This window comes from Lutjanus erythropterus, chromosome 16, assembly GCF_056507025.1.
Source record: "Lutjanus erythropterus isolate fLutEry1 chromosome 16, fLutEry1.hap2, whole genome shotgun sequence".
NCBI classification, from domain to species: Eukaryota; Metazoa; Chordata; class Actinopteri; order Lutjaniformes; family Lutjanidae; genus Lutjanus; species Lutjanus erythropterus.
The window spans coordinates 25,046,353-25,071,158 of record NC_139332.1 but is presented as its reverse complement, the minus strand read 5'-3'; the positions used below and the strand labels follow the sequence as shown (position 1 = coordinate 25,071,158).

General features: G+C 39.2%; 1 protein-coding gene across 4 annotated transcripts in view; it reads left to right on the top strand.

Annotated features, from left to right (window-relative positions):
- The first annotated feature begins 249 nt into the window (after positions 1-249).
- The window catches only part of celf3a (cugbp, Elav-like family member 3a), a 44,184-nt gene continuing 19,627 nt past the window's right edge, over positions 250-24,806 (top strand). For all 4 annotated transcript variants that reach the window (XR_014772077.1, XM_084739519.1, XM_084739520.1 and 1 more), the window contains exons 1-4: positions 250-389; positions 2,673-2,825; positions 8,062-8,144; positions 21,655-21,703. Coding sequence is in view for 3 of the 4 variants with exons in the window: in XM_084739519.1 (XP_084595645.1) it covers positions 2,681-2,825; positions 8,062-8,144; positions 21,655-21,703 (277 nt within the window). In the remaining variant the exon portion in view is untranslated. The remainder of the gene's footprint in view (positions 390-2,672; positions 2,826-8,061; positions 8,145-21,654; positions 21,704-24,806) is intronic.

Below are 24,806 nucleotides of genomic sequence, written 5' to 3'. Positions count from 1 at the left end.
CAAGCAGACTGCCAATTCCCTACGGTCTACTGAAGGAAGCCTGAATTCATCATCTCTCACCACAACACTCCTCATTCAGCAGAGCTAGAGAGGGACATTTGTTTATTTTTTATATTTGAGAGAGGACAAAAAAACACGGAGCATCTGTCAGGGGAAAAAAAACAACAAGAAGCAGATCTAGAAAAAGACGCTCATGCCGAATAAAGGACCGTCGCTGGATGTTACTTGTGTTGTTATAATAGGGGGGGTCCAGGCCTAAACTTGTTACAGGATTCTCTTATACACACAGATGAACTGAATAATTGAGATCCAGTAACTAAATAACAGCGGGGGGAAGAAGAAAGGCAGCCACTGAACACGCCGATTCTTTGCCACGAACAGCACCACAGGTATGATTTCTCTTTTTTCTTTTTAACTCTTTGTTGTTGTTGTTGTTGTTTTGTGTGTAAAAAAAAATAATGTGCGGGTCATTGTTGTTGTCACCCGTGTGTCTTGACAAAGAGAGCGCAGAGGTTTCCAGCTGTGATGACAGACACACACTGTCATGTTTCTGTAGGGGCTTGATATACTGAAATATAGGCGGCCTACAACGAATTCAGTGCAAGGGAGGACTGAGTGTACTCTTATTTACTACAATACAACATGAAACTATTCATCATTTTTATGTCAGGCGCAGAGATGTGGCCATGAATCATGATTATTGAACCCCGATCCTCATGCACTCCCAAGAATATGGAAGTTATGAGATTATGATGAAATTTTATGCAATTAATTTGTTTTTATTTCGAGTTTTATGCAAATGAAACTAAGGATAGTGGCCTCAACTGTTAAAATTAAGTAAAAAAAAAAAATGTAATTGCATACAATCGTCTCTAAAATCCAATTACATCACTATTACCGAAGAATTTGCAGGACTTATAGATCTTACAATCAATCTGTGATAGTCTAAAGTGAGCTTATAGTGGCCTTAGGCTACTTACTAAGAATTTAATAATACTACATACATTTTTTAATCGTTTTTATGTCAGGCAAATTGAATATATATAAGCTCTGTTGCTATGAATCATGATTATTGAGCCCCAGTGTCCACGTACTGCCAAGTTACGAGATTCTAATTTTATTTTTCTGCACTCAATATGATTTTATTTCGAGTTTAAAGCAAATAAAACGCAAGATAGTAGCTTAAACTGTTTTGACGATGTCAAAAACACGTGTAATTGCCTATATTCACCTCAAAAATCAAATTACATCACTAGTACTATAGAATTTATAGTACTTACAGCTCTTACAACCTGTGACAGTCTGCAGCAAGGCTATAGCGGCTTTAGATTACTTAGCAAAATGTTGCAATATTACATGCATTTTTAAAATATTATTTTAAGTCAGGCGAAGGGAATATATCTTAGGTTTTGCTGCTATGAATCATGACTACTCATCCCTAATGTTCATATACTGCCAAGAATATGCAAGTTATGAGATTATAACTTAATTTTCTGCAATTAAAATACTTTTATTTCGGGTTTTATGCAACTGTGGCTTCAACTGTTGAAATTATGTCACTTACAGCTCTTACAGTATATCTGTATCAGTCAGTGAGCTTCACGTGCATTTTTTTTTTTTAATCAATCTTACGTCAGGCAAAGAGACTATATAGTAGCTCTGCTGCTATGAATCATGATTATTGACCCCTGCTGTTCATATACTGCCAAGAATATGAAAGTTAAGAGATTACATTTAAATTTTCTGCAATTAATATATATTCATTTATTTATATATTTTTTTTTTGTGCAAATAAAACTTGAGAGAGTGGCCTAAACTATTGAAATAATGCCAAAAAATAAAGTGTAATTGCCTACAATTGCCTTTAAAATCAAATTACATCATTATTTCTATAGAATTTTATCATATTTACTGCTCTTACAATGAAGCCCTGATAGTCTAGTGAGCTTATAGTGGCCTTAGGCTACTTAGTAAGAATTTTACAATATCACATGCATTTTTTAAATCATTTTTATGTCAGGCAAAGGGTATATATCTTAATTTAGCTGCTATGAATTATGCTTATTCATCCATAATGTTCATACTGCCAAGAATAGGCAAGTTATGGGATTATATTTTAATTTTCTGTAACTAAGATGCTTTTATTTTGTGTTTTATGAAAATGAAAGTCAAGATAGTGGTTTCTGCTGTTGAAATGATGTCAAAAAAAATATGTGTAATTGCATGCAACCACCTCTAAAATCAAATGACATCACTATTACTGTAGAATTTATAGTATTTATAGCTCTTAAAATGAATCTCTGGTAGTCTACAATGAGCTTATAGTACCCTTAGGCTGCTTAGTAAGAATTTTACTCATTCATTTATTAATATCTAATCTATATTGTAATGTAAGTGTTTTAATATATGAGATAAAACTCCAAAAATCGACTACCAGAGCATGTCTCCAAGGGTGCAGAAACGATTATTTCAGCTTCAAATTCCACACTGAGTGCTCCCATCTGCACCTCCATCCCTGGCCTCCTGTTTGCACCTCCTGTGCAGTGTGAATTTAAGCCCGCAGGCTCCTGTCTGCTGCTCCTCCTGACCGCCTCCTCCACTCCACTCTCTCTCTCTCTCTCTCTCTCTCTCGCTCTCTCTCTCGCTGTGTGTGTGTTATTATTCCTCCCCAGACTTCTCAATGAAGGAGCCTGACGCAATCAAGCTCTTCATCGGGCAGATACCCCGAAACCTGGAGGAGAAGGACCTGAAGCCCATCTTCGAACAGTTTGGCAAGATCTATGAGTTGACGGTGATAAAGGACAAATACACAGGGATGCACAAAGGTAAGAGAGGCCCAATAACTCCCTTTTTTGATAAGATTTTGTCTCAGGGAGCTCTTATGGGGACAAAATATTGTTAATTTAGTATTCATTGTGTTGGAAGATAGTGGTGGTCATTACAACAATTGCTCTTTTATTTCCTCCAGTTAGAATTTTATTCTCAGTAGGTTAAACTATTCCTAATTTTTCCCTCTGGAGTGTCTTTAAGGATCCATGTGAAGCCAAAACCTAAGGTTTGGCACCACTGATTTAAAAAAAGAAATCTGATTCACACTTGCATGGTGACAAGTTTCCAAATATTTCAGCCATGGACTGACTAAAATATTGATCAGCCTTGACTCAAATGAGGTAGTGACTCACACCAAATACTTTTAAGTTGAATCAACATAATTCTACTCAACTCACCAGCTGCCTTTCCATTAACGTATTTTTAATCTGTATTTTGAAGTAACGCTTTAGAAAACCTTGATGGAAACATCAGAAAACTTCCTCAATCCCTCCCACAAAAGTTTTCAGGATCACTTAAGGGGGAGCTTGGGAGATGGAAACACTTTTTCACAGTGAGTTCTGACGTAGCAAACATTTACCTCAGATGACTGAGCGCCTGTCTCGGCTTCAACAGTCTCATCATTGCTCCCATGGCTCTTTTATACATCCATGATCACTCCGCACGGATCTGATGTAACCGTCCTCACATTAACAGATGAAACAAACAGAAATATCATATTTCCATCATGTTTTCTACATTGTTTTTCCACTGTTTGAGGATCAACTGGTGCAATTTTAATTACATAATCTTGTTGCGCCCTCTTTTCCCGCAGTGATACAGTGGTTTTCCATCTGTGGAACTGGCAACACCTACTGCTTATCTCGATGAACCAACTCCTAATAATAATTGTGTAACAGAAGTAAAACAAAAGCATTTACTCACATTTTCTTTTGCCAGTTTACTGATTGAAACATGGTCACTGAAACAGAATTTTCTGAAGTCAAGTCAAATCATTTTTGCAGAACTGGACAAACTATTTATTACCTCTCCCAAAGAGGGAAGGTTTTTGGTTCAGTTTGTTTGTTTGTCTGTTTGTCCGCAGGATTACAGAAAAAGTACTTGCCCGATTTTAATGAAATTTGGTGGAAGGATGTATCATGGGCCAAGGAAGAACCCATTTGCTGGTTTATTGACTGGCTACTACTCCCTGTAACTTTGGCAGGGAAAATGTAAATACAGGCTTGTGTCATCTGATTTTATGGAAAATTCAGAATATCTATACAGAAATAGCCAGTCCTCTCACGGTTGGTCTTTTTAACTTATGTTAGTCATGTTAAGACATCAGTAATAAATTGAGACCATCTCATAACCGGTTTAAAACTGCTTTAACATTACAAGGTAGGGCATTTGGCCCTGGTGGAGGTCTGCCCTCTTCAAGTGCCCTTCTATTTAAAATTGCAGTGGATAATTTTCTTTTTCAGTTTAAATATGAGCACATATAAGAGTGTAGTATTGCATTTTCACATCACAGCACTTTGCAAGTTATGGCCAGCTCATGAAAAGCAATTTGAAATTCAGAGTCCTGACCAGGGTTGTGTATTGTTTGGATTTTAACGATTCTTGCTTCAGATTCTTTGAGTGTCCTCCTGTGTTCTTCACAGCAGAGTTGTGTGAAATACTGACTGCTATACATAAATGTTACCTGTGGAAACACTAAGCTAAGCTAACGTTAGCCCTGACATCAGTAGCCTCTTTCTGGTTTCTTGAATATTTGGGGGGTTTACTGAGGCTACATTACTGTAATGATAGAGAGTATCACATCCTTGTAGCTTAGCATTTTTGCTAAACCAATCCTACCCTAGGACAAGAGGACAAGCTGTCAGATTAAAGTTGAGATGAATGAAAGATTACTTTTAGATCATATCCCTGGTTGTATGATGCATCTATGTAACAATATATGCAACAACAAAAAAACAGAGAAACAAACAAAAACAAAAATCAGTTTCTTTGCACTCTTATTTCAAAATCCAGCCATGTTTCCTTCTTGTAAAACAAAATATGACGCGTGTTTACATAGGCTTGAACCAACCATTTTCAACTAATCATATCATGACATTGACCCACTGATCAGTCATCAACTTTTAGCGTCACAGAGTGAAGACTGAAAACACAGACACGCCCGCTTTTCAACATTCAAATCAGATTCCCCCTAACATTATGTTCCGCCTGCCTATCCCATTTCACTGAAATACGACATGCTACAGAAGCCAGATACTCTCAAAATGCCTGTTTTTCTTGACATTAAGTCGCTCTAATTCATACACTGACATATGTATGCAATAACAATTGAAATGGGGAAACAGTACAAAAATCATTGTTGAGAGCAGTGTAAAACACAAATGAAACATATTAAAAAGAGAATTATGTTCATGAGACCCCCTGGTGCATGATGGGAGGTTTGTGTTCACGCCTATCTCTGCGTGGTACAATTAAAAATCGTAGAGGACTCTGGAATTCAAATGATATATATAACTAGAAGGAAAAGCAAAGTAAAATTTAATCGTCATTACCAGAGAAGTAGTTGTCTGAGCTCAATCTCACAAAAAGTATTTTGTCAGTCCATAATTGGCTTCATGTGGCGATATCAGTCAATTTGTAGGAGTATGTGTCACCCACCCTACTACTGCGTGTCACACGGTGAACAGACTTCTCGTATATTTGGAAGTAAAGTCTCAACACATTGGAAATCCTGCTTGACAGATGGACTAAAGCTGGTTTAAGTGATCTAAGCTAAACAATGATCCTCGCTGTCATTTCTCATGCAAATCTGAGCGCAGAAAACAAAGGCTTTTTATAAATCAGTCATTTGGGAGACGTATAGGCCAGGTGGTATCAGTCCTCTAACACCTATAACACCTATTCTGCATAATTTTACATATTCATGATTTGTGGCAGCCCTAAAGGTTAATGGAGGCCTTTCTCTATTATGTGGGACTGCATACATTTTGCTTGACCAGCGTGATATTAAATACCCATTCAGGGCTTGTGTCTGAATAGTCTCCAGGTATTATGATTTAATAATCCCATAGATCTCCAGCGGGACAGCTATTTAACAAAATGTTCATTGTTTTTATTCCGTTTTCTGCCTCTGTTTCATGCAGCTTTAAACACATATTATTAATGATGGCCGGATGAAACAAAGCAATTCTAGTAGAGCCAGACCAGTGTAATCAGCCAGATATTGACTTATCAGAGCTATATTGGCTTATATTGGTATCAGCATTTATGTTGTCTGATATGTGCCCATATGAAAACCCTTTTCAACACATCTTTGTTTTTTAGCTGTGTAGGCAGCATTCTGTGTATATTTTATCATTTTTCTTGATTCAGATTTAATATGTAAGGGATAATGTACAGTGAGCTGGTCATTATTGCAAATTATTACATGGCTTTGTTAAATACTCGATTCTGATTGGTGAATTACAGCATTCTAAGTTCTGTTATTTCTGTAAAACAGACTGTTGCTATGAAGAAAAGACCGTTGCTATGGACACAGTTCTGAGCATAGACTCTGGAGGTGCAATAAAATTTTTTTGAATTAATATTTTGTGTCAAATGATTGTTATTTTTAGTAAGAAGCCGAATAATAAACAGGGGAATGTACAGTGAGCAGGTCGTTATGGCAAAATAATTGCAAGTCATTGCATCTCGAGTTTGTTCTTCATAGCAACAGTGTGTTTTTCAGAAATGTAAGACCTTTCACTGCCATAATGAACCAATCAGCATCAAGTATTTAATAAAAGCCATGTAACAAATACTTTAATTTGGATGTGTTTAGAAGGGAACCCTAGAGTTGCAAGATTTTTGAAAGTTTCGCTAGATTTGCACTAGTCCCAATCTAATGTGCTGTGATTGGCTACCACTACTGTACTGTGATTGGTTAGTACTCTTTGCCTCAACAGTGCATCCCTGAGATTGCCAGAAAGGTTGTATTTTAATCTTAGACCATGATCTTTTCCTAAACCTACCTAAGTCGTTTTTGTGCCTAAACTGAATCAAACCATGATGATGTGACATTTATTGGGGTTTGTATCAAACAAACATGTCTTCTTACATCTGGAGAACAAAATTTGTAGGGCAGGGTGACTCTTAGAAATAAGGGTTCCAAAAGGGTTCTTCCTCAAGTGCTGAGGTTCTACCCAGAACCATTTGCTTTTCAAGAGTCCCTTTTTTGAAGAAAGGGTTTGTCAAGGGTTTTCAATCAAAGAAAACTTTTTGGAAGAAAAAGTTCTTTGAGCATTGTTGAAATCCTTGAAGAACCCCTGAGTGTGTTTGAGATAAAACCCTTGGAATATAAAAAGGTTCTTCATAGAACCCTGTGAATGTGTTCAAGTTAAAACCCTTTGAATATTAAAGGGTTCTTGGTACAACCTTCTGAGTGGTAGCTAGACAAAACCCTTTGGAATATAAAATGGTTCCCAGGAGAACCTCTTGGGTGGGTTCTTGTCAGTACCCTCAGAAGGGAGAATGGGTAGAACCGTTACACCATAAAAGGGTTCTCTGTAGAACTTCTCATGGAGGGTCCTGGGTGAAACCTTTCACAGATGGTTCTAGGTATAACCCTTTGTGTTGGGTCTCTTTGAAAAGGTTCCAAGTGGAATCATTCTTTCAGGAACTAAAAAGGGTTCCTGAAAGAATGGGGGCAAGCCGAAGAACACTTAATGGTTCTAGTTATTTCTAAGAGTGCGCTGTACTTCATCATAATGCTGTTTTGTCACAGTTTTTACCTTTTTCAAAGAGTTGCATTCTCTGTGATTTGGATGTTGCATGTGGCCATTTTGCGATTTTGCTAATATTTTGTTTAATTGCGCAGCTCTCTATATATACAATCTGTATAAGGAATATTAACTGATAAGTCAATATCAGAATGTTTTAGTCCTGTTATCAGCCCCAAAAATCCATCATCTGTGGCCTCCTAATTTTTCTAAATTCTAAACACGTGCTGACCCAGAACTGTTGTTAGATAAATCCAAAGCACATATATGAAATGGCAGATTTCTAATAGGATTATAACCTCCAGCAGCATGTTTCTGCCTGCAGGCCTTCAGGGCAAACGGCCAATTAAGATTAAGTTACAACAACATGGCACTGCCAGCTCTGACGTTAAATATAGCATATGACATATGATATGACATAAAAACACACAGACTTATAGTTCAATCCTCTTCTGCTGCTTGTCTTTGTCTCCAGGATGTGCCTTCCTGACATACTGTGCACGTGAGTCCGCCCTGAAAGCCCAGAATGCACTGCACGAGCAGAAGACACTACCAGGGGTGAGTGTTTTTGAGCTCCTCAACAGCTCACATGTTTATATATAAAGAGAGAAGAATAACTGGCATGTGGGGCTATGTGAACGCGCCACACAGACACACGAGGACACACAGTGACACAGGAAAATTAACCGAGTTTGACATGCAGGCCTGACTTCCCCCTTTAGCTGATATGCTCCAATAAAGGTCAGAGGCTGCTCTCCCTCTTATGTTTCATATGTGATGCATCCAGACATATCCATCCAGTTAAGGCATGAGTCATCTCGCAACATGTCACGGGTCGAAAGAGACAGCTATGAGGCTCGCTGCTGGAGTGACTTTGCCAGTTCTTATTCTCTCTGATGTTTCTCTTCCTTTCTGCGTCTCCCGTCTTTCTCCCTCTCACCCCTCCCCCCCCCCCCTCCTCTCCTCTCCTCTCCTCTCCTCTCTTTCCATCCATCTCTCCCTCTGAATCCTAATCAAAGTTAAACCTAGCTTTATTAGCATAGCCAGGCAGCAGGTGTGCTGCCAAATGACATTTCCAGAGCTAAATATGACATGACAGCCGCGTCTCTATAATAACCGACTATATGAGAGACAAGGCGACAAGGCAAGGAATTACTGAGACAGAGTGTGCTCCCAGACTTGCTGCTGCTTCCTCTTTTACTAACAAGGCTTTACCCCTGTTTCCTTTTGGTTATTTTTGTTGAAATCTACATCATTCACTTCTTTTTTTTTGGCCCCTGCCAAATGACAACTCATCACCATACTGTAGTTAAGTTTAGTAGTTAAATTTTTAAGTCTCAGTCTAGTTAGCAGAAAAAAAAAAAAACAAAACAAAAAAGTCTTCTTTGATGACTAAGAAAAGCAGCTAATATAAAAACTGTGACCAGTGATTTTTTTTTTTTTTTGCTAAAAAAATATTCAGTGATTCAGTGTCAATAAATTGAGCAGTTGCAAAACTATTTTCTATTAGCTTTTAAAATATGAGGATTTGGTGCTTTTCTTTGTCTTTTGTGGTAGTTAACTCAGTATCTATTAGTTTTACACTTTTTTAGGAAAAAAAACAAGATGCCACTATCAGTTAGTTAAAAAGAATAATCATTAGTTGAAGTCTTTAATATGACGCATCAACCAGCTCTCGCATTTTCAGAAGCCTTTTGGCATTTTCGCCTAAAATATTTAACAATTAATCATGCAGTCAAAGCCAGAAAAGTTTTATACCCAGAAAACTATAAAACAATTTGATTAATTGTTGGTTTAGTAATTTTTCAAGCAAAAATGCAAAACATTCTCTGGTTCCAGCTTCACAAAATGTGAGGATTTGCTGCTGCTTTTTGTATTATGTAATAGTGACCTGAATATCTTTGGGTGCTTTTAGGACAAAACAACATTTGATAGCATACTGTTGGGCATTTTTCCACATCTTTTGTACATTTTATAGATAAAACCATTAATTGTTTAATGAAAACAATCATTAGTTGAAGCCTTAAAGCCAAAACACCAAACCTCATATTTTGTGAAGCCTGAGCCAGCAAAAATTTGGAAATTTTCCTTGATGAATAACAGATTATGCGATTATGAAACTCACTGAGGCTCGACTTATTGATTATTGCAGGACCAGAACATTGTTGTAAAGGCAGGCAGGGGGTTGTTGTGGGACGTGGGGACAGTTTGCAGGAGCAGGCTGGTATTAGGGTGGCAACAAAAGAAATCCCATTGTTAGCGTGACAGTAGCGTGACCTTCCTGACCTCTCGTAGGGGATCAGCAGGGCCCAATGCCTCATGTCTAAAGCCCTCTCCCCCTCTGTGTTTCTACCCCAGCGGCTCTCCTCCTCCTCCTCCTCACAACCTCTTACCTCTAAGCCGTGTGGAACAAGCTAAACCCTCAACCCTCCCCCCCATCCGTTGCCAAAGGAAGGGAAAAAAAACACGAAAACCATCTTATTAGCTCCACACACACCCACACGGACAAGAACAGCTTCCCACCCCTGCTACCAGCTGTGGTGTAATTGTCATCTAATTGCACCTGCACTGCCAAAGAATAATTAACTTTGGCATCTCATGGCCAGGGCGATACAAAAGAAATAACATGAAAGCAATTATAGGACTGAGGGGAGAAAGCTCCAGTGAAAGCACACCTGAATGTGGAGAAAGCTGAAGGATGTCATTAACACTCAGTGCTGCTTCTTTTTTAGCGTTTCTCCTCTCTGAGTCGGTCTTAAGGCTTTTTTCTCCCCCCGCTTCTTGTTATTTTAGTGATTTTTTTCCCTCCTCGCTAACAATGGAAAAAAAGAAAGAGAAAGAACTAGAGAAAGAAAGAAGTCAGGCAGGGGCGAACAGATGGTTGTTTCAGAGTGGCACCTGGCCTTGTGTTTAATTTCAGGTGAGAGAGTCCGTCTCTAAAGTGAGCTGGGGGAGGAAGAGTGTCAAAAGCACATTCAGCCGATAGCGAGGAAAGAAAGTCAAAGAATGGTGGATTTTTTTTTTTTTTTTTAAGAAAAGAAAAGGCAGGAGCAATAAAACCAGATTCACTCTGTGAGGAAGTGTGGAAATGGAGGTTGTGGAGGAGAAAAGACTCGCTCCTGAGCTGCACTCTCGTTCAATCCTACTTGGACATCTTGTGCTCTTGTGCCCTCTGTTCTTATCTCTTTATCTCAGGCCTGTTTGTCTGGCCAAGTCAGCTGTTGTGAGGCTCACAGAGACAATAACGTCCTGTTGTACCACATTAAAGGAAGCAATTTTACACGGCAACTTCCAAAACCAGACTTATATTTTCACAAAAATAACTGGGCTGACTGATCGAATCATGTTGCTGTTTGCCATTAAAGGCCAGTAGAGCTGAAATTATCTGAAATAATCAATGTTTTCTGTTTTCTATCTATCTATCTACCTACCTATCTATCTTTGACTACTGCAAAGTAATTTGACGCGGGAATGAATGTCGATTGAACTCTTTCCCCCTGAAGACAAAATGATAGCACTCTCATGTCTGTACAGCAAATATGAAGCTGTAGCCTACAGCCAGCTAGCTTAGCTTAGCAAGACGCAAAAAGCAAAAAAGAGCTAGCTACCAAACAATATCGTGTCTTGTTAAGTTTTTAGCTCCCCGTCAAACAACAAAATGTTTTCTTTTTTAGCTACCCAGCAAACAATATTTTTTTGTTTGTTGTTCTTTGTTTTGTTTTGGGGTTTTTTTTTAGCTAGCCGGCAAACAAATAATGTGTTATTTTTTAAGCTACCCAGTTTTAGCTAGCTATGTTTTTTTTTCTTTTTTTAGCTATCCTACAAGGTTTGGTTTGGTTTTGGTTTTGTTTTGTTTTGTTTAGCAAGCTAGCAATGAAACTTTTCAGCAACACAGCAAACAATATAACTTTTTTGTTTGTTCGCTTCTTTTTAGCTAGCAAACAATTAAACTGGCTTAGCAAAAAGACTGGAAACAGTGAAGAAACAGCTAGCCTGGCTCTGTCTAAAGATAATAAAATCATCTCTAAAGCTCACTTATTAACATGTTATATCATGTTTGTGTAAGGCTAGCTGTTTCACCATGTTTACAGTCTTTATGCTAAGCTAACAGGCTGCTAATGTAGCATCATATTTAATGTACAGACCTAAGAGTGGTGTCGATCTTCTCAGTTAACCTTCTGCAAGACAGCAGGTCTCTCAAAACATTGATGAACTCTATGTTGATCGATCAGGAAAAGATTTGCCAGTTGCAGTCCTGAAGCTCATATTTGCTTCAGCAGGGACATAATATATTGATTCTCTTCATCAACACTCACTTACCTGAATTAATATTTGCACCAGTGTCTCACCGTTCATTTTAAAGGCAATAAGTATTTAATAATGTGACTGTGCCCAAGTGAGTAAAGTGTGTGTGTGTATGTGTTTGGTGTATATTTGCATGTGCAGCGGGGGGAAGGGAGGGCAGGTGTTCGCACTAACACGGTTTAATGAAGGGTGTGTGTGCTTTTGTGTGTCTGTGTAAATGTCTGTTTGCTTTTGTGTGCATATGTTTCCGTAGAGAGAAAGATAGAGAGATGGATGGATGGATGGATGGATGGATGGATGGATGGATGGATGGATGGACGGATGGATGGATGGAAGGAAGTTGTGGGTTTTATTATTATATGCTCCTCTCAGGTTTCTTCATTCACTGTCTGCTGTGTGTGTGTGTGTGTGTGTGTGTGTGTGTGTGTGTGTGTGTGTTTGAGTAAAATCTGAGCTGCAAGGCCTTCTGTGTTTAAGCTGCCCATACGAGAGGAAAGAGTCCTCTTTGAGTGGAACATCTGACTAAGCCTGACATTTACTCAGCCATAAGGACTCAGACAGAGCAGACAGAGGGGTTTTATCAATAGTCTGAAATAAATGCATATGCTAAATATAGCCCAGGCTTTTTACGCAGGATATGAGAAAGGAAGTTGTAGTGGCACAATGTTGTTCCCTTAATGTCTATGCAAATGTTCTGCTGTAGGAACACATGGGCCTTGAACAATTGCAGCATGATGTTACCAGTGTCTTATAGACCTGTTAGCACTGTAGACGTTGCATTTTACATCATAGTAAGTAACCAAAGTTAAAAGGTAAGCTGACATTTTGGCTGGCTTGCACCAACAAGGACTGATTTGTAATCCTGATTAAATCACAGTTCACTTTAAATTATGTTGCACCAAACTTTAAAACTAGCTTAAGATTCAACTTAAACATATATATATTTTTATTTTGTTGCACCAAAACTCCACTGGTGTCAGAACTCCAATTTAAAATGATCCAGCATTTACTTTAAACTCACACTAAACTAGGCTAACCAACTTTTTAGCTTGGTAGCAAACAATGTAATTTTTTTGTTAACTTTTTAGCTAGCTAGCAAGCAATACATTTTTTATTTGTTTGTTTATAGCTACTCAGCAAAGAATATAATGTTTTCTGATTGTTTTTAGATAGCTAGCAAGCAATAAAATGTTTTTTCCTTTATTTTTTAGCCAGTTATCAAACAATGTAATGTTTTATTAACTTTTTAGCTAACAATATGATGACTTTTCTTTTTAGTTAGCTAGCAAACAATAAGACCTTTTTGCTTTTTCACTATCTAATGAACAATCTAAGGTTTTGTCATCTTTTCGGCTAGTCAGCAAACAATGCATTTTTTCTTGTTTAGCAACCCAGAAATCAATATAACTTTGTTGTTTTGTTTTGTTTTGTTTGTAGCTAGCTAGCAAACAACAGCAGTTTTTTAGCTAGCTAGCAAACAATGTAATCTTTTGTTAACTTTTTAGCTACCCAGCCAACAATACAGCTTGTAATTTCTTCTTTAGCTATCCAGTAAACAATATATTTTTGTTTGTTTTTAGCTAGCTAGCATACAATGTAATGTTTTGTTAACTTTGTAGCCAGATATCAAACAATGAGATGTTCTGTTAAGGAATACAGTAATGTAAATTTCTTTACACATCGCTAAACTTGGATTTACCAAACTGAGATAAGATTTTAATTATGCAACAGAGCTGTGCTTAATTTTAAATCTGGGTTTACTCATTTTAAACCTAGTTTTATTCAACTCTGATTGAACTAATCTTTAGCTTAAATTAATCTTTGTTGTGTAACCAAGCCTTAATGTGTAACAAGCCAAGAAATATGACAAAAACGGAAAGTAGACGGTCAGATTTGGTTCACTGAGGCCTCAAAACATGCTGAACATGAGCGTGTGAGATACTTGATGTATCTGACAATAAGCAGATAAACCAGTACCTCCATATGTAGCCATGTCTTGATGTCAGAGAGTCGCAGGAATGATGATGATGATAGCAATTAGCGCACCACAGAGTGAATATGTTCACTTGATGAATCTATCTGGAGCCTAAGTGCGCATTCATGCGTCGATTCATTTACATATGCATGCATATCAATGCACGACAGGCACGATGCAGGACAGGCGGCCCCGACTGACAACAACAACAAAAAAAAGGGCCTGTCCTCTGCGCGTCACTCAGGGGCAACTGTAATGATGAATGCAGATTGGATTTACAGAGGTGGTAAATGGGTGTGAACTAGAGAGAAATTGGATAAATGAAGGAGGGGAGGGTGGGGGGAGGGGAGGAAGAGATGAATGAAAGTTTGATATAATGAACAGTGGGTGGCAGTAAGGGTGGAGGGGGTTGGAGGTGCATTGAGGCAGTGTGTTTATCAGCTTAAATACAGACATCTGTTACTGAGAAATAGTGTGTTTTTTGGGGGGGGGGCAGGGGAGTTTGTGTGCACATGGCAGGCAAACAGAAAAAGTGGGAAGAGGCTGTTGTCACAAAACTCACTAGGCTCTTTGAACTACATCTGTTCTTTACAACTGGGACAAATAGTATCCTATTGATTTTTTTTAAGTATTAATACTGACACTTTGAGTTCATTTAATTCCAGACCATAATTCACATCTTCAAACAGTTAAATATGTGTTAAAAGCCTTAAAAACCTAAACAATACCTACTGATGGCATAGGTAATTTATTTTGCAAAACATTGCTATCAAAATCATCTTTGTTTAAATATTTTTTTCCATGAAAATGTTGGGCCTGGAGCTGTCTCAGACTTGTCAAAAACTTTAGGGATAAAACGAGTTAGCTACACCCTAAGCTCCCCTGTCTCATTTCCTGTTTTAAAAAAGGGGGAAATACTGCTCAAGCACTGGTAAGATTTCTATTTTTCATCAAAGTCATCAGATAATATTGCCATCAGATGTGTGTCAACTATAACATGCCAACTCTGTAGCCCTTGTAAATCAAAGCTAAATAAGAATTATGGTTTAAAATGTGCAATTTGATTAGCATTTCGATAACTCTTAGCAACTTTAAAAAATAAAATGGCTACTCACTATAACTCTGCTGTGAGATGAGAAAATCTCACATTGTGTTGACTTCATAAGATGTTGTCTCAGATCAGATTTGCCATCAGACAGAGTTGACGTCTACATTTAATAAAAAATTAAATTACTGGGACTTTGGTTTAATAACCAAGAGTTTGATCTTTTAAATATATTTTGGCAGCATAATAGAAGAGTAAAAAGCGATGGGTTTTTTTGTCCCAATTCTATGATTAGTGACTTCACTAACTGGACTCTAGTGGAGTTAAAGCGTGTCCAAATAAAAAAAAAGTGAAAAAAAAAAAGAGGGAAAAGTAGGACATGGACCCTATCTGTATCCACACACACATGCACACACATAAATCTGCCCGTGATTCAGTTCTTTCCCCCCTTCTGCTCCACTGAGTCGAGTCAAACAACACTTGACATGAATATTTAACAGTCAGAAGAGACAAAACAATTGAGAGTCAACTTGAGTGTTGTTAGAAATTTACTCTTTGATATTCAGTTTCTCCACTTTGAGGGATTTTTTGTTGGCTGTCTGACAAAAAGGGCTGAATGTCAGCTTTGAGAGCTGTCAGCCTTCGTCTTGATATCGGACAGACTAGTGAACCCTGTAGGAGACGGAGGAGACAACGCTGGGAAGCCGCTCTGACACTGAGGACTGGATCATTGATTGAATATTATTGAACTGTACAAGCGTTTGTGCTGTCAGTCTCTTTGTGTTTGATTGATTTAGTGACTGGCTGTGGATTCGGGAGAAGGTTGAGTTTCTCCGCTCTTGCTTTTGTGTGCCCGCCCATGTGTGTGTGTGCGCATCTGTGTGTGCATCCACGTGTGGAAACATTAACAGAGCGTACTTGTGCATCTCTCTCTGCTGCCTCTGTCGCTTTGTTCCAACTCTTTGTGCGAGCTCACAATCATCTGCGTCTATTAATCTCCTTTTTTTTTTTCGGCCTGTGAATATACCAATTTCCACCTGTGCTTGTTCTTTTCCCCCGGGTGAATTCACAAGTGCGTCCCAGCGTATAAGTGCATTCGCGACGAAGAGGAGAAGGAGGAGGAGGAGGAGGTGGAGGAGGAGGTGGAGGAGGAGGGAGCAAAAGCAGCAGAGACGAGGAGAGGAACAGAACAGAACAGGGGAGGGAAGGGAAGGGGAGGGAAGGGGAGGAGGGGAGGTGGCAGGTTGATTACGGTCGCAGGTCTCGTTGCCTGGAGACGGCGGGGACCAGGGATGCCAGGTTGCTAGGCGACCGGCACGATGCAATGACCAGCGCTGTGTGATGGAGCGGAGGGGAGGCAAAGACGGAAAATTGTCTTTGTGCCCCACCACCCCCACCCCCACCGCCCCACCCACCTACACCACCACCACCACCTCCCTCTCCCCCCAGCAGAACTCTGCCTCCCCGCTGTAAATGTTCTTGAAAGAGCAAAAAGAGATGGTCTCCGCTGATGTATTTACCATTCAGTGGCTGCTTTTCAGGGCAGACGAGCAGAATGGATGGAAACTGGAGAGAAAACAGGCGACAGAAATGTGTCATCAGCAGCAGCTATATACACAGACAGTATAAAAATCATCATCTGCTGGCAAATATATCGTCATCAATACATTTTAATCTTTTTTTTTTAATTTATTAAACAAAACATAACATAAATGAACAGACAACAAACAATAAAATTGCACAACACCATAGTCACATTAACAGACATTAACAGACCAGAAATACAAAATCAAAGCCTCTACACACATTCATACACATGATATATCCTTCAAACTTACTGTATGTTAGCCGGCCTGTCAATGCATATAAAAAGCAATTTTATTTAGGGATATTAAAAAAAAAAAAAAACACCTGATCCTTCTTCATATACAAATTACAATGCCAAAAACTCATGGTAACACGATACAACCATGATAAAAAGTCAAATTTTACAGCATTTTCACTTTCAATTTAAAGTGTTTCTGCTTCTTTTCAATAATCTTTCATTTGATAAAATTAAATAACAGTAACAGCCATGACCTAAGCATGTGCAAAAAGTTAACATGAACTGTCTTTGGCAGTGAATGCTTGAATTCACTTATATATTATCATATACACCCCAAGCATTTAGTTGTTCCTGAGAGGCAGGAGATAATAACAGAAGAGGGGCAAAATACAGAAAAAATAATGAAATAAAATATAGAATAATAAGCGTCAAATTAGTTTAGAATAGAGCTTCACAATTATTCGCAATACTATCAAAATTGAATATGGCCAAATCGCAGGACTAAATTGCAATTTTTTTGAAAAAGGTACTGTAGTGCTGCAGAGATTCTGTGGCCTAAAAATGTTGTTAAGATAAAAGGAAAAAACGTTTGTTTGGTACAGACCCCAACAAATATCGCATCATCATGATTTTATTGGGTTATTTTCAGTAAAAATGAAAATTGTAATGCAAATTTTGTCATGTCCACTAATCGTATTGCATATCGCAACCACAATTTCAGTCAAAATTATCGCAATATGACTTTTTTTTACCATATCGTGAAGAAAAATAGAGAAATAAATAAGATGGTTAGTCTCTACAGATAATTAACTCACTACTTTACTGTTCGAAGGGGGAGGATGTGCATTCAAACTACAGATTCTCTCTCTTGGTTATAACTGTTCCATCTGTTGTCTTCAGGACATGTTGATAAGAAGGGTCACCATATTGAGTTTTACTTATCTATATATTCATCTAGATTACTTTTTCATGTTCAGCAGTTTTCAACAATGCATCATCATTACGTTGTCAACAATACTCTATTTAAAACACATTTATGTTGCTGTCGTGGATAAAAATAGATTCACACGGAGGCGAGTGCCACTCCTTGATGTTTAAAGGGGGGGTCATGCATTATGGCGAAAGGGGTCGAGCTGTGATTTGATTGGATAATCTATGGATTTAATATCTCATAATCCCAGCGAAATCCCCCCGCGGCATCACAGAGCGAAAAGATTAAGTATGAGTAGATGTGTGCTCATGTTGCTGTGACCGACAGGGGCAGACAGACAGACAGACAGACAGACAGACAGAGACTGTGTGTGTGGGAACAATGGATGTGTGTTTAGTCGCAGGATGATTGTATATAATATCTGTGTGTGTTTGGAGACGGAGCGCACGGGGAGAAAGAAATCAAATAGCGAGAGCACGCTGGCGAAATGGGCTGTTGATCTGGCAGGTTTTTGCCTGTGTGTTGTCTGTGCACAGTATGGGACTGTTTTTGTAAACAAGCCTAAGAGAGAAAGGGGAGGAGGAGGAGGAGGGGAGCAACAGGAGGAGGAGGAGGAGGAGGAGGAGAGGGAGCAAATTACTGTAAAGTGTGTACGTTAGTGGTTGAGGCTTAGAGGGAGATATTTTTCTCCTGCTCCTGCATCTGCTCTCGAGGCAGCGCCAACATTCAACAGGCACCAATGCTCCCTCCATCTTTTTTTTTTTGTTGTTGTTGTTGTTGTTCAGTGTCTCTCATTTTTCCTCCTCCTCCTCCTCCTCCTCCTTCACACATCTAATCCCTCTATCTCTCGACCTAGAAGCACCCTTTGTCCCCCTCATTTGTTTTTTCGTCTGTCTCTTCTTCCGCACGTCGTTCAGGGCAACCTTGTTTACCTGATGTGGGGGTTCTCATCGCCGGGGGGTTGCCATGACGATGGCAATGCGAGCGCCGGTCTTCGTCAGAGCGGCGGGGCCGGTTGCCGTGCCGATGTGAAGTGGCACAGCCTTGATGGCCTCCACTTCTCACTGTTTTTCCCCCCTTGTATATTCTAATTCCAATCTCCTGAGCCATCTGCTGTGTTACTCCTTATCAGCACCTCCACCTCCACCAGCAGCACCACGGCCGTCACTGTTTGTCCTCCTGCACTCAAACATGGGATCTTTTTACAGGCTTCATTCAAAGGTGTTATCAGAAATGTCAGGTTAAACCACTGTAGCATCAGCTTTGATGTCTTAATAGGGTTGGGCAACAAGAACCGGTTCCAAATAAGAATCGGATTAAAAAGGAGTCATGATTTTAATTTTTGTTCTGCTTATTGATTCCTTCTCTTAAAAAACAGAGAATTGGACCAGGGTAAAAAAAAAAAGACTTTGACTGGTAACACGCAAATGAATTAACCTTTTTCAAATCGAGGTAACGAGTCAGATTAACACAATTGCTTTACGTCAGATGTACTTAAAAATCTGAAGTTTCCAGTTTTCCAGCACTCCTTTGAGTCTGAAGAGGAGGGAAACAACTCGCTTCATCCACAGACTGTACATTAAATATACAGTCTGTGGCTCCAATTATTTATTTGGACTGCAGTACATGAAAGTGTCACGTATTGCTCCCTCAAAAAAAGGCATAAACCTAGAATCTGGGACTTCGTATTTGACTTATAAAATCCTGTCTTTGGTCTGATATTTAGATTAAAGAGTGAAAATGAAGCAAAGTGTGGTTTGATGTTGAAACCACTCTAGGAAAGCAAAAGAGTGCACAGAAAATGAAAGGTACAGGATTAAAATGTATAATATTGCACAGTAGTAAGTTACATGACGTTCTGTATACAGGTTGTCACATTATAGATGGTACATTCAGTGCTGTGGGTGTTCAAGTGTAGAGAAGTGATTAGTATGGTGGTAAACAGTAGATAAAACACAATGAATGGGCCCTTCTATAGTAACACAAGTGGTATTTGTTGAGTGCTTTTGTCCATATCACCTTATAACAGCACGTGTACATGAATTTTAGCACGTGGGCCCAGTCAGGTTGATGTTAACTTCACTGCAAAGAAAACATTTAAAAAATAATCTTTTCCTAACTATAATTTAAGCAAAAATTACTATTCAGCTGCTGCATGAGTAGACGCCCACATTTGCTTGACTGATTGGAAGATGAGACTTTGCCCCTCCATCTCCTCTATCATCCCACTAATTGGTGCAATCAATGGACGCTCTCGGCGCGGAGACACAGGGGCCCTCTGCAGCAGGTGTTGCTGGTATTTCAGCTGGCGGTTCGGCGCGGCGGCGGGCGGTGTTTGTGCATGCGGGTCCTGGCGGCGGAGCGCGGACCGTGGCACCGATCAATAGTGTCTCCTGGTGACCGATCACAGCGGATCAATCAGTGACACGGGATCAGTGACTGGCTGAAATGTCACCAGCTCCATAATTAAGACCTTCATTAAGCCACAGTTAACAGAGTGTCACTCTGTTGCTCTCACCGCCTCCCTCCCTCTCCTCCCCTTCAACACCCCCCCACCCCCCTCCATATGCTCCTGTCCTTCCCCTCAATCCCTCTCAATCCCAGTTCTTTTCTTCATTTCTTCTCTTTTCACCGTTCTCGTGCTCTATACATTTGAAAAGGCGAGGCGTAGAGCCACTCATGTGTGCACAATTTCATATAGGGGGTTTTGTTAAACAGTGGAGGACAATGATTGTGGAGAAGTAAAGAAAAAATGGCATTTCAGCAGCTTGTCTTTTGATGAATTATGAAAAGGTCGCCTAATCCCTCCCTGTGTCGTGTGCGCTTTGTCATTCTTTTATTCTTTGTTTTTTTTCTTTTTTTTCCCCCCAGTTATTATTCCTTCCTCTTCTAACCCTGTATACCCCGTCGTCTCTCTGTCAGGCCCAGAATCTCTCACTACTCCGATGCTGCGTGTTCCTGTAATCCAGATTAGCCGGCGAGTGTGCTTAATCTTATCACTTCCCCAATCCCGCGTGGGTGTGTGCTTTTCCTGGTTTTGTGTGATAGGGGGAGAAGGAACGATAGACGGCAGGATTAGAGCAGATCCTGAGAGAGACTCGGGGAGAGGAGGCTTGAAGTGAGACCGTACGACACTGCGAATGTAATATCACACGTATTGGTGTCAGACCAGCCGCGGTCTGCTGGAGCACAGCTGGCAAAAAAAAAAAAAGAAAGGAGGGAAATTAGTGGTGGATCGTAGTAGAGGCTAGAGCACAGGCCAGATTCACTAACATCCATGCATGCACATGTATGTCACTATTACATCATATTACATCATTAAAGGGGTAGTTCAAATTATTTGAGGCGCTTAGCCATGGTCAAAGTATTTAGTTTTAAGTGCGCACCATATTTAGCATATTTTCATTGCTTTACTTTGCTGTGAGGCAGCCTTTTGTGATGAAAAACTGTTGTTTATAACTAGACTATTGCTCTCTCCAAACCAACCAAACACCACAGGCGAAATCGGTATTTTTACCTCACAGAACACAGGAGTCGCTGGTCTGCAGCTGCCTTGATTTGTTGGTTTGTTTGTGTTATTGTGTGACTTGATTGAATCCAAACTATCTTTTATAACCAGCAATGTCTAAAATGATACTGTTTTTCTTAGGGTGGGCCTTTTTTAGAGGTGCTTAAATACATTTTGCTGCTGAGTACATTGCTGAGCTTCCTTGCTGATACTCCTTCTGCTTCTAGAAACCAGGGGATGTGCTGACCGCCATCTACTGTAGGTTTTTCACTGATCATGGATAAGCACCTCATACATCCCCACTTCAAATAATCCGAACTATCCTTTAAAAGCATTCCCACAAGAGCTACATTCAGTCAGTGTGTCATCTTTTGCTATTTGCAACGCAGCAGGACCCACATTTTCAGTTATTTTTTGCTGTTTTTCCACCCCTGTCCTGCATTTAAACCAACCACACTGTGTGACTTCTGTCTCTCCAGATGAACCGTCCAATCCAGGTGAAGCCGGCCGACAGTGAGAGCAGAGGGGGTAAGAGACACCTGTCCCCACCCGGAAACACAACACCTGTTCAAACAACACTTTCACAGTGTGCGCAACAAAAACTTCTGTCTTAACAGGCCATTTAGTCTCATTTAGTCCACAGCTGCACACTTGTTTTTTTTTAACAAGTTGTAAGTTTTTGAGTATCTTAACGTGACACCACCAAAATCAAGACAATATCAGTTGATGAAAGGATATTTCTAGAAACGATTCATTACTACAACTTGCTATTTGCATAGGAAATATGAAAAAAAATAATTCCTCCTGCAGATTATTGTTTTAATAAAACTACAAATTAAGACTGAGTATTTATTCTTGCCGTCAAACTACACCTACACATCACAGACATGCAGGCTTCAACTACAAGTGTGCTACAGTTTGTACAAATGCATTTAAGATCCTTCTAGCTTACCATGTGGTCCAGTCGCCTAATCAGGCCATTTTCAGCATTTACGAACGTTCTATTTTAAAGTTAAGCTGTTTCCAAAAGCTTAATGTGACATCCCACTCCAAAATCAAAATTAGATATTTCTCTTCTGGCCTATAGTGCTATTTATCCATCCAGACTGCAGAGTTGTCATGACAGCAGCATTTTAAACTTTGACACAATACTAGAATTAAAAAAAAAAAAAATGTTACTCAATACCTCTTTTCATACCATGACAAAAAGAAAAAAAAGTGTGAGGCACACAAAATAGAACTAGGTTTTCTTTTTTCTTTAAAAAGAACCTGCACATGGTGCTGGTACAGAAAAAGTCACTGAACACTGTCTGATTTTGCTGCAAGCCAAATATCAGGCAGGAAAATGGTGACTTGAATGAGCACAGATAATTCTTTTTTATAGCTTCTGTACTTTAGATACTGTAATTAGCTGATATCCTATCATTTTAACTGAGCAAACAACTGTTGATCAAGTATTAAAATATCAATACTTTTGGTGTTAGCTGCTGAGTTTTGGAGATATCGGCTGGAGACACGTCTGCCTTCTCTTCACAGAAATCATGACCCCGTGACTCAAGATAATCCACTGACCTTGTTGTGAGCAGTTTCATGTAGGGACTATTTTCTTTCCGCCAAACTACACCTGCCGATCATATCACCTCGCAGAAGGAAGCACGCTTTCACTCATGAATGAGAGGAAAAACTCAGCCGAGGAGGACGCCATTAATGTTTACGTCCCGCGAGCACGTGCCTCCCGTCCACGAGTCCATTCTTCTTTCTTCGTGGTGATAAAGTTGGCAGTTCCTGCATGAAGCTGCTCACAACAAGGTCTGTGGATTATCTGGAGTAACCCAGTCATGATTTATAGAAAGAGACACTGCTGATGAGCTTTTCAAATGTATTTTTGGCGCTTTGAGCACCATAAGCCATCTTGTTCCATCATATTTGAGAGAAGGCACACATTTCTATGGCTGATATCTCCAAAGACTGACACCAGAACTATCTACATGAGGAAAAGTATATATTCTTGATTTGGTGAAGGGAACTGTTCCTTTAAAATATTATGTTTTTGTATGTTTCTTCACATTTACTACAATTCATATATACATTTTTTTGTGATCACTTTTTATTGACTTTGTCACGTGAAAAATGTTGTACAAGAGGGACAAAAGACAAGATCTCTTGTATAAACAGTATTTAACACGAACTATATACAGCGCATATCATTACCAGTGCAGAAAAAAAGAGAAAAAGCACCCAAAAAACACAAAGAACAAAAAGCATAGATAATGTGTGTGTAGGTCTATCAAAGTGACACATTATATCTGTGCCTGTATATATCTGAGTTTCTCTAATTATCTTTGAGTTGCATCTTCCTCTGATGCAGATGTCTCACATTCAGACGTGCAGGTGCGAGTTTCAATAACTAAAATGATTCAACCGCTTTTTTTATCGATGGAGGCTCAGGGTGGAACTATACTATACATTATTGTTGCCATAGTTTCATGGCAGCCGCTGGTTTCAGTTTGAAAACTTGAAACTTGCTTGAGATTCAGAAGATACTCCAATTTTTATTCAGAGGGTTTATTTTATTTTATTTTTTTTTACAGAAGACATTGTGACACTTCGTAGTAAGAGAAGCACAGGTGTAAATGATAAAATGAACAATTTTACTCAGCTGCTTCAGTGTCAGGGTCCTGCTATTGTGCCTGCTGTCTCACTGTCACACTTTCACGTCTTACTGGGACACTTGAACACAACAGAGCCATTGTTAATGTTTCTAGTAGCACCTGCGCTTCTCGTACTACGACGAGTCAAAATATCACTTCAAGGGAATAAAATCTTTTCCTCCAACTTTTGAACACTTTTATTTTAACCTGTTTCAGTCAATTCTTTTCTCATTTAGCACATTTAACACATATAATATATTTTGCTGTTGAGCATTTTGCTAAACATACTATAGTTTTAGGAGGCCATTACTTTCCTTCCATTTCAGTATTTCCACTGAGCAAAGACATTTAAAAATACAACTAAGATGTTGAAAAGATGTTCAGAATTGGTTCAAGTGTGAAAGTTATTTGAAGATGCTGATTGAATATATTTCACAGAGATTTGCGACTGTGACATTGGCATTTATCTTCTTCAATGTGCAAGTAATAGTCTATCATTTCTTTGGACCCTCACTATGAAACTACATCCCAAATTTCTCAGTTGAAAGCCAGACAAAATTGTCATCACACACTGGACTTTTATCCCGAGCGCCTGGTTGAGAATCCTTCGTTGAATCCACTCAGCCGCCGCGTATTCTCGTGCATGCGTGTTAGACTTCAGCGAGAAGCACTATTTCTTTATTTCGCATGAAGAACTTGTCCCATTACAGCGTCCTGGAAGCTTCTTGTTGGCAGCACGAAATTGCAATCTTTTTGAAAACCAAATTTCACCCAACAATGAAAAATGACTCAGAGAAATACCTTCGGTGTCGTATCTCTTTCAACCTACAACTGAAGAAATTATCAAAATTATTCAACAGTCAGTATCAACCAGTTTTAAACTAGAAATCAGCGTTAAAATCCTAGTTCTCACTGGGTTTGCAAATTCAAAGAAAAGGCACTCTTACACTTATTGTAGTCAATAGGAGGACCTGTGACTG